Raw genomic sequence first — 10,402 nt, 5'->3', positions numbered from 1 at the left:
TCAGTGTGCAAACAGTTTATACAAATTCTTCCAATGTCAGGTTACAGTTCATTATAAATTATTTAAATAGCATATATCTACACATATGACATTAAAATAGAAAAAAAAAACTTTACCAATAACTTACTTTAAAAAAAGACTATTAATATTAACAACTTTCCATTCATGTTCTACTGGGGCATCTCGTCCAAAAAAATATTATTATTTACAGAAGGAATGTTTCACTGCATAAGTCAGAACTGACTTATATATGGCACTAATATCATTAGTAATTTTGTAGAGTTCAATTATAGAACAGTGAGGTAATATTTGTATGTTTACATCATATTCCGTGCATATTAATGGCCTGAACGCTCTCGAAGCTCCAGTTCTGGGTTGGGTTCAGAGTTCTCATGCATACATCTCCTCTCAACACAATAAATAAATCACAGAAGTGCGCCTCTGTAATATCTCCACTTCCTTTTCATTCATGCTTGTTTAGAACCACAAAAACTCTGAAGCTCATCGGTGTATTATTATAAGACATGAACTTCCAGATTCTCAAAGATCCTTCTAGCCCTGAGAAAGACTCCACTCTATAAACAGTGAAATTAAGACTCGTTAATTGGGATTGAAAGCAGAAGGGGGCGTTTATGGAAAAACAAGCCGGAGTCATTGAGTCCTGAAGATCTGGACGTCTCAATGACAAACGTTCATGCAGAAGAACATGCTTTCCGTCGGTCCGGTGCGTCATCCCTCAACAGTTCCTCCGGCGGGATCTCAAACCCAGCAGAATCAATCCAGGAGAAGCTTTTCCTTCAGTTCATAAGCGACTCCTGAGGTGACGGTTCAGAAGAGCTTCCCTTTACCCACCAGAAGATAAGAAACACGAAGCTGACTGAGACTCCCATTGAGATTCGAGGAGATCGATGAAATGGAAGATGATGCTCGATCTGCTTCAGTTTTTGTCCTCCTCGTTCGGTCCTTGATCCCGCCACAGAAGAGAGTTTATAACACACAACACATTTAAACCGACAGAAAACAACCGATAGCGGGAAAGTCCTTCGGGAAAACGATGAGGTCCTTATACATCTGCAAGAGAGAGGAAAAACACTCATGAGCTTTGCTAGAACAACATTAAGAGCAATATTATTCTTTAAAGGTGACATATTATGCCTCTTTTAAAGTCCTATAAATCTATGGCGTCCACGTTCACGTGTGTGTGAAATTTCAGCTCAAATTCCCCCCAGATCATTTATTATATCTTGCCAAATTTGCCCCTTTTTGGGTGTGAGCAAAAACGCGCCGTTTGTGTGTGTGTCCCTTTAAATGCAAATGAGCTGCAGCTCCGCCTCCGTTCAGAAGAGAGCGGAGCTTCAGAACTCCAGCAATAACAAAACAGGCCAATCTCACTCATCCAGAACCCAGAATTATAATCGTGCAGATTAAGGGCCGGTAATATTATAATCGTGCAGATTAAGGGCCGGTAATATTATAATCGTGCAGATTAAGGGCCGGTAATATTATAATCGTGCAGATTAAGGGCCGGTAATATTATAATCGTGCAGATTAAGGGCCGGTAATATTATAATCGTGCAGATTAAGGGCCGGTAATATTATAATCGTGCAGATTAAGGGCCGGTAATATTATAATCGTGCAGATTAAGGGCCGGTAATGTTATAATCGTGCAGATTAAGGGCCGGTAATATTATAATCGTGCAGATTAAGGGCCGGTAATGTTATAATCGTGCAGATTAAGGGCCGGTAATATTATAATCGTGCAGATTAAGGGCCGGTAATATTATAATCGTGCAGATTAAGGGCCGGTAATGTTATAATCGTGCAGATTAAGGGCCGGTAATATTATAATCGTGCAGATTAAGGGCCGGTAATATTATAATCGTGCAGATTAAGGGCCGGTAATATTATAATCGTGCAGATTAAGGGCCGGTAATGTTATAATCGTGCAGATTAAGGGCCGGTAATATTATAATCGTGCAGATTAAGGGCCGGTAATGTTATAATCGTGCAGATTAAGGGCCAGTAATATTATAATAAGATCCTCTTCATAGGTCAGAATGGGAGCGCAATCTGATTGTTTTATTTTTTGACATGCTTGCAGAGAAAGGCTCAGCAAACAGAGTTACTGGGTTTCACTTTGCACGTTTTCTCGATTGCTAGATACACCAGTGTCCGATTATACACTTAAACACAGAAAAAGTCATGATATTTTCCCTTTAAAACCATCCAAATGAGTTACCTCGGCATTCGTATTTGAGGTCTGAGAAGTAAACCATCTCTTGAGAGAAGACAAAGAGGCCAAGTCTTCCTCCAGCGTATGTCATGTCGTGAACGCTTCCTGAATCAGCCATGACTTTCTTGCCCTCATACATAATAACTCTGGAAAGAAACAAAAGAAGAGTGAGTACAGCTGCTTTAGCTGTTGGTTCGTAACCAAGACCAATCTTGATCTAAGTTAATCCACACTTACCTGATGTGTCCGGTTTTGGGTCTGTGGATCAGGTGCCATCTGTAGGCAGTGTAATCCTTCCAGCCAATGTTCTTGGGGTCGTGCCAAAGGGTACGCACCTGCAAACGGTCCGAAATAAGATGAGCGGACTTTTAAAAAAACAAAATCACTTGAACATTCAGCTTGAGAATGATACATACTTGTCCTTGGGTGTCTCCAGTGTGCCACAAAGCGTTCCTGAGATGTTCGCCCGGGCCCGTAGTGGAGTTCACTACTTTAATGGACAGTCCAGAGTAACCCTGGGCTTTGGTGGGCGTATGAGACCAGTAGGTCTGTGTGATCTGTTTCCACATCACCACATAGAAACGTGAGCTGGATTGGTAGCCAAACACAAAGCCGGCATAGTCGTCGTCACGGTCCGTGTTGATGAAGAACGTGCCGCTGAAGTCCACGGCATTGAACTCATCATAACCTGAGGAACAAGAAGAACATTAAGGATTAGTTCACTTCAGAATTCAAATGTCCTGATCATTTATTCTCATCCTCATCATCCAAGATGATCATGTGTTTCTTTCTTCAGTGGAAAAGAAATGAAGGTTTTTGAGGAAAACACTCCAGATGTTCTCCATATAGTGACTTCAATGGTCCAACGGGTCGAAGGTCCAGATGTGAGTTTCAGCTTCAAAGTCTCTCACGATCCAGCCGAGGAATAAGAGTCTCATCTAGACACACCAATGCTCATTGAAGAAAGAAAGACATGAACATCTTGGATGACGTGGGGGAGAGTAGATTATCAGGAGATTTTAATTCTGAAGCAAACTCCTTCTTTAACGCATTGATGTAGATGAACGTGTTCTTCACGAGCCAGTGTCCGTCAACCACTTACCGACAGCAATGCCGGGATCACAGTTGACGGTCTGCAGAAGCTCTTTGCCCTGGTGACGGACGACCCAGTTGGGGTCGATTTGGGAAGTTCCTGTGGGATCGAGGGGAACCATCTGGAATCTGCGGAAATCTGTTTCACTAATGGCAAAGTTCTCCGGGCAAACATCATAAATATCTGGCACGTTATCTTGGTCAAAGTCGTCCTTGCAAACGTCACCTCGGCCATCACCTGGACAGGAAAAAAGAAGGTTATTCTAACACGAATTTGGATTATACAGAAAATGAACTGAAATCCAGTGTGTTTGACTCACCGTCCGAATCCAGCTGATCTGGGTTGAAGGCGAGTCTGCAGTTGTCTTTGTCGTCAGGTACGCCATCATTGTCATCGTCATGATCGCAGGCGTCTCCTTTGCCGTCCTTGTCGTGGTCGGCCTGGTTGGCGTTGGGGATGTAGGGGCAGTTGTCAAGGTTGTTCTGATGTCCATCCTCATCGATGTCTTGGTTGCTGTCACACTTGTCTCCAACGTTGTCAGAGTCAGAGTCAATCTGTGACATGACATCGATTAATGTCAAATCAAGTCACATTTATTAATACAGCGATTTTAACAAAACACAGTGTTTTAAAGCAGCTTTACAGAGATAACAGGAAAATAATGCAACAAAGTTTGTGTCCAGAAGAAAATAGCGTCACAGTCCAGCTTAAGTAAGTTCAGTGAAGGTTCAGTTTTGTTGTAAAAAAGTTATTAATTTAGTTCATTTATATATATATATCCGCTCTGGAGAAAACAGTGATGTCATCGTCCAGCTCAGCTCAGTTCTCATATAATGCTGTCAGTGCAGGAGATCAATAATATTGCTGAATATTAAATTAAATGTAATGGCAATAAAGGTGAAAATGCGAAGCCTTCATCGTCTGGTGTTCATGCTTGCACACTCGAGTCTTAAAAAGCATGTTGAAGCCACTCACCTGGTCAGGGTTGTGCTCCAGCGGGCAGTTGTCACAGTGGTCACCGACTCCATCCCGGTCAGTGTCTCTCTGGTCAGTGTTGTACACATATGGACAGTTGTCCTTCTCATTCAGAATGCCTGGAGAAATCAATTCCAGTGTCACACCAATGATTCCTTACAATGGTTTCTATGTCCTTCCTGAGTCCCAGGCTACGAAAGATTCATGACTCACCATCTCCATCGATGTCTATGGCACACGCATCACCCTCGCCATTGTTGTCGGTGTCGGTCTGTTCTGGATTACTGTCGTACGGGCAGTTATCGCATCCGTCGCCAACTTGATCGTGGTCCTGGTCGTACTGTCTTGGGTTGAAGACGAACGGGCAATTGTCCTGGATCAAAACAATAAGATACAGCCAAGTCAGAGATGAAAACAGAAAGGTAGAAAAACATCTGGATCCGTTCTCTACCTCCCTGGAAATTTTATAAATACATCCGCAAAGCACTAAACCAAATGAATGTCTTAAGCGATATGCCATGGACGTGATGGTTTGGGACGCAGCTGTGCAGGAATCCAGCGTTTGGCTGCAAGACGCTGACTGTTTGTTTGCCGTCAAATTGTTTGGCTGAATTATGGATGTTAAACCAAGAGATCCAGCGAGCCTGGACGGAAGCCACCACAAAACACTTTATTTATTTGCTACTGGCAATGTTTCTTTCTCTCTTTTGTTCACTCTCTTCATTATTTTCTAGTCAGGAACATGTTATCTCTAAATGCTTTTGCAGAAGAAGAATGTGTTTACGACTTACCCCGTCATCAGGGATCCCGTCATTGTCATCATCACTGTCACAAGCATCTCCAGTCCCATCTTTGTCATAGTCTTCTTGCCCAGAGTTGGGAAGGTCAGGACAGTTGTCCTAAAATACGAGATGTTTTGATGAAGATTTTATAACCTTGTTGTATAACGGGATATGGTTAGGAAATGGCCGCGTACCTTCTTGCAGTGGTAGGTGGCGTTTTCCACACAGAGGAGGTCCGTGTTTGGCCAGCCGTCCAGGTCTGGGTCTTCTCCGCAGATGTAACCGTTCCCAGCATAGCCTGGTTTACATTCGCAGCGGTACATGATGTCGGAGAAGATTCCCAGGTAGATGCAGTTGGCATTCTTATTACAGTCATGGCTGCGGTCCTCGCATGGGTTTCTAGGTGTGCAGACCTGTACGAAAGTCGAGTTTATGGAGGTTAGCACTTCATAAAACAAGAAAGAACTGTCCCTTCCCATTGTTGACATTGTTCTAGACTGCTCTAACCTGTTTATTGGCAATGGCTTGCTCTGTTCCCCGGCCGAAGGGCTGTTGTCCGGAGTAGCGCGGTGGGCAGGCCAGGCAGTTGTAGCCCGGTTCGGTGTTCTCACACTGATGGACTCCGTTGAGCACAAAACAGGCATCGGGAACTTCTTTGCACTGCAGATACCAAAGAATATTTAGAAACACCAGTATCTCCATTTAGAAGTGTCCATCTCATTAGCATGACAGTCTCACCTCATCAATGTCTTGACAGTGGACTCCATCCCCAGTGTATCCCACCGGACAGTCGCCGCACACCCAGGAGCCGTCGGGGAAGCTAGTGCAGTTGGCGCTGGCGAAGCACGGGTTGGAGAGACATCCATCTGTTCATGATAGCATGGAAGTCTGTTATTTTTGTGCTACAAGAATCTTTAGCTTTACTTTTCATGTTTTCTGGGTTGTTAGATGCACAGAGGACCCGATTATAGCACTTAAACACATGTCCCCTTTAACAATGAAGCATGTCTCACCAACGGGACACGACTGGGCGTTGCACAACCGGCTTCCTTTGGAGTCACCCAGGCATTCTTTTCCACCGTGTCTGGGAGCGGGGCTGTTGCACAAACGGTGTCTGCGCTGAAGTCCTCCACCACACGTGACGGAGCAAGAGTCCCATGGTGACCAGGGTCCCCAACCTCCATTCACTGAGACGCAGAGAAATGCATTGCACTGTCAATTGTGATTTCAGGCTAAATGCTGCAGATACTCCAGCAGTCATACGGCAGACACTCACCTGGGCACGACGGCTTCTGGCACGGTTCGGTCTGGCGACCGTCTCCCTCGCAGTCTTTGCCACCCATCTGAGGCGTCGGGGAGTTGCACAGCCGGATGCGAGTGATGACGCCCTCGCCACACGTCACCGAGCAAGAAGACCAGGGAGACCAGTGGCTCCAGCCCCCATTCTGCTTGACTGCATGAACACAGGAATAAGTGTTGAACACATGCATGTAACCGGTCCGAGTGGGATCCCAGACAGCAACATAGTGTCTGCCCAGATCCGGCTCACTGGATTCTATTCTGTCTTTTTATTGTTCAACTCACATCGTTTGTCGCATTCTTGCGTGTAGCAGTCTCTCGTCTGGACGGACGTGCCATCACAGTTGCTGTTGATTCGGTCACATGAGCGTCCGCGCTGCTGAATGCCTCTTCCACAGGTCACCGAACAATGGGTCCACTCGGACCAGGGCGACCAGCCATCTTCTGCGCCCGCATCACTCGCTTGAGGAAGAGAATCAGAGGACAGGGACACCGAATGAGTTCAACGAGCCAGCAGACACTGTTGTGTGTAAATGAACGGCCAGAACACATTAAAGTTTCTGTTTTCTGTCAGAACGGTGTCGTGTTAGCGGCCCTAAGTTACTCTCTGTTACTGTAAAGCTGCTGTGAAACTCTATATTGATACAGAGCTGTATAAATGAAGGAGACTTGACTTGAAAGATCAGACGAACATAATGAATAATGGGTGTTGAGATGTAACCGCTGGACTCACGTGTTCCACAGCGCGGGCAGCATTCGCCATCCGGGACAGTGGCGTTGGCGCAGGGCATGAGCGGGCAGGAGATTTCACGACACACAGTGGCCGAGTTCTGTGAAATATTTGAAGCAAGTTTAATGGGACGATCCCAACAGCTGCACATAATGCATGAGGAATAAACATCTCTCTGCTGGCTTTCGGTTTGCCAATAAAAAGTGACCTCTGGACAATCTTGTGGTGATATAAACTGGGGAACACATCTGACCGGACTAACAAAGTGTTTTTATGTGGCCAACATGAGGGTGGAGAATACAGACTGAGTCAGCGGCCACAACCGCACACACACACACACACACACACACACGATGGTCTCACCGGAAACCAGAGTCAGCGGGTATCACTCACCAATTAAAACATTCCTGAATCTCTGCCATTTAGATGCATGTGAAACAACAGAAGACTTTCAGACTTTCAGTGTCCGTCCTCCCAACACTATCCACAGGGCTTTTGACTAAGCTAACCATCAAATCTGCCCACTAAACCAGTACTAACCAGTATACAGTAAGTGAAAAGCACAGTTTAAGAGTGAGAAGACCAGTACCTGACATGTGCAGTGTGTGCAGCTGTCCACCGTCCACTCGCTTTTGTCTCGGTAAACAATGCCGTTGTGCAGACAAACGCCTTTGTGGATCTGGATCTGGTTCATTATTAAGCTGTTGTCTGCGGTCTGGATGAGCACAGAGAAACTGACATTAGACAGTGAGGAGCATCTGGCATTACCAGAGAGACAGGGTGGAGAGACGCATGCATGAACGCGACAGCTGGTTCTGATCCTCACCACTTGGCGGAGCTCGTTTGACAACTGCTTGACCACCACGCCGAGGCCCTTGAGCTCCGAGAACATGCTGGTCAGATCGTCGCAGGAGAATCCACAGATGTCCTGCAGACCTGAGGGAAGAGGAGTGTGGCGTTAAAGCCACGAGTCCATGTGCAAACATCACAGCACAAACGCATGAGGATCACCTGACCTTTAGACTTGTGTCCGGTGTAGTCGGTGCGGATGGCCGGACTCGACCCGTTCACCGAGTTCTCAAAGCTCATGACATCTGTGATGAAGGTAGCTGTCGAAACATCAATTGAGTGGTTAAGCTTTCATTTAACCAATAATCGCATACATAAAAAAAGCTTGTGTTTACATAATATATGTGTCTGTGTATAATTATTTTATATATATAAATACATACATGCATATAAATAGGAAAAAAAATGATATTTATATATATTTATTTTTATATATAATATAAATTATGTATAAATATATATACATGCAAATGTATTTATGTATACACATTTTTTTTTACACAGTACACACACATATATGATGTATTTGGATGTGATTAATCATTGCCCAGCACTATCGCCATGCGCTACTATTTGAACTACAGGAAAGTCAAAAAAATTTTTTTTTTCATTTAATCAAATAAACAGTGTGTTTTTATTTATCAATCAAATTTGATATAATTCACAAAGTTGTGCCAAATAAAGACTCACAGCTCTCGCATCCTCTATTGCGTAAAATCGCGTCCAGCGTCGTTCCAAAGACAAACCGCACATTCTGGAGAACTCCCTGGAAGAAACGGGACAAGGTCAAAACCCGAGACTGACAGGGGGAAAAGTAACACTTTAGACATTCTACGAACTATAAATAACTTTGCAACTACTCTCATTAGAGTATTAGTAGACTGTCTGCTTAATATCTACAGTTTATTCTGATGCTCCCCCAAAATACTAGCTTGGCAACTACAAGTCAACTTATTCTACTAACCCGAACCCTACACCTAACAGTCTACTAACAGTCTACTAACGGTCTACTAACAGTCTACTAACAGTCTACTGCTAATAATACATTTGATTTGTAATGCGCCTTTCTCAAACTCACAGCGCTACAGCGTACAGAACAGAAATCTCTATATGAGAGTATTACTCTATAAATACTAACACTCTAATGAGAGTTAGTTGACACGTAGTTACTTAAAAGTTAGTAGAATGTTTAAAGTGGACTATCGAAATAAAGTGGAACCGATAAAACCCCTCAACAGTGATTACGCGGTACATTCAGAGAGACTGATGTAAAACTCCCGCGCGCGTCTTTACGCGTTTCCAAACTCCTCATCAGAGGAAGATTAGATGGAAATATAATAACTGAACAATAAGCATGCAGCTCTGATCGATCAAACCCCAAGCTTTTCTCACCATGAACCGGTCTGATTTGGCGGATCCCTTGGCGATCCTCAGGCTGGCGCTGTCCGCGCTCTCCTGACTCAGGATCTGCTGGATCGGAACATCGAGTTCTTGCGTGTTGATCTCCTCGCAACCCACATAAACCTGCGCCCGATCCTCCTGCACGAACACCGTGATGTTCCTCCAGTGCCCGTTCGCGACGCTCACGTCCTCGATGGAGACCACATGCTGTCCGCCCGCGGTCCGGTACACCAGATCCACCGTGTTGGCTTTCCCGTTGGATATGATCTCGAACACGGAGCCGGTTCCGTCGCTCCTCTCCACGGAGACCAGGCTTCCGCGAGTGCGCTTGGCTTGCTTGAGGTTCGCGGTGAAGATGAAGCCTCTCTCGGTCTGGATGGAGTAGATCAGGTCCCGGAAGGAGAGCTCGGGCACGGCGGGGATCAGGTTCGGGTTCAGGATCTTGTACGCGGGACTGTTTGGATCGGGTCCCTTCACTAAACTCACCCCGTGATGCTTCTTGTGCGGATTAGAGAGCTCGAAGAGGTCGAACACGGAATCATCGTCCAGCATTTCTGTGGATTTGGAGACACGTGAGCGCGCACGCATATAACAAGTCAAGTCCGCTTTATTTCTATATTTCTATCAGTGTATAAGCAGTTTTACAGAGATAACAGGAAAATACTGCAACAAAGTGTGTTTATAGAAGAGAATAGCGGCACAGTCCAGCTTAAGTAGTTCAGAGATGGGTCATTTGTAATGTAAAAAAGTTATTAATTTAGTTCATTTATATATATATCCGCTCTGGAGAACAGTGATGTCATCGTCCAGCTCAGTTCTCATATAATGATCAATGCAGGAGATCAATAATATTGCTGAATATGAAATATTAGAAGCGAATAAAAGAGTGTGTGCTCACCGGCATGTCTGCTGCTCTCGCAACTCCACAGGAAGAGACACACCACGAGTCCTCTCAGAGTCATGATTCCTCCGATGCCGGAGACTGAACACTCCTGTAGAGTAATGCAGAAGTCTCTCTGGCCGTGTGTGTGTGTGTGTG

At 44.8% G+C, this 10,402-nt stretch overlaps 1 protein-coding gene across 1 annotated transcript in view; it reads right to left on the bottom strand.

Moving 5' to 3' along the window:
* The window catches only part of thbs1a (thrombospondin 1a), a 10,409-nt gene continuing 7 nt past the window's right edge, over positions 1 to 10,402 (bottom strand). The window contains exons 1-22 of the mRNA XM_079632069.1: positions 10,262 to 10,402; positions 9,355 to 9,917; positions 8,653 to 8,728; positions 8,130 to 8,222; positions 7,940 to 8,049; positions 7,703 to 7,828; positions 7,117 to 7,213; positions 6,669 to 6,845; positions 6,361 to 6,537; positions 6,098 to 6,271; positions 5,823 to 5,950; positions 5,592 to 5,744; positions 5,279 to 5,497; positions 5,094 to 5,201; positions 4,516 to 4,675; positions 4,303 to 4,421; positions 3,647 to 3,881; positions 3,337 to 3,564; positions 2,651 to 2,922; positions 2,472 to 2,569; positions 2,241 to 2,380; positions 1 to 1,071 (exon numbers count right to left, since the gene is read on the bottom strand). The exon at positions 10,262 to 10,402 is cut by the window's right edge and continues 7 nt beyond it. Of these exons, the coding sequence (XP_079488195.1) occupies positions 1,064 to 1,071; positions 2,241 to 2,380; positions 2,472 to 2,569; positions 2,651 to 2,922; positions 3,337 to 3,564; positions 3,647 to 3,881; positions 4,303 to 4,421; positions 4,516 to 4,675; positions 5,094 to 5,201; positions 5,279 to 5,497; positions 5,592 to 5,744; positions 5,823 to 5,950; positions 6,098 to 6,271; positions 6,361 to 6,537; positions 6,669 to 6,845; positions 7,117 to 7,213; positions 7,703 to 7,828; positions 7,940 to 8,049; positions 8,130 to 8,222; positions 8,653 to 8,728; positions 9,355 to 9,917; positions 10,262 to 10,325 (3,525 nt within the window). The 5' untranslated portion in view covers positions 10,326 to 10,402 and the 3' untranslated portion in view covers positions 1 to 1,063. The remainder of the gene's footprint in view (positions 1,072 to 2,240; positions 2,381 to 2,471; positions 2,570 to 2,650; positions 2,923 to 3,336; positions 3,565 to 3,646; positions 3,882 to 4,302; positions 4,422 to 4,515; positions 4,676 to 5,093; positions 5,202 to 5,278; positions 5,498 to 5,591; positions 5,745 to 5,822; positions 5,951 to 6,097; positions 6,272 to 6,360; positions 6,538 to 6,668; positions 6,846 to 7,116; positions 7,214 to 7,702; positions 7,829 to 7,939; positions 8,050 to 8,129; positions 8,223 to 8,652; positions 8,729 to 9,354; positions 9,918 to 10,261) is intronic.

The sequence above is a fragment of the Phoxinus phoxinus genome, assembly GCF_949152265.1.
Source record: "Phoxinus phoxinus genome assembly, chromosome: 13".
In the NCBI taxonomy this organism is placed as follows: domain Eukaryota; kingdom Metazoa; phylum Chordata; class Actinopteri; order Cypriniformes; family Leuciscidae; genus Phoxinus; species Phoxinus phoxinus.
The sequence above is the reverse complement of the archived record's forward strand: the minus strand, read 5'-3'. Positions and strand labels throughout refer to the sequence as shown.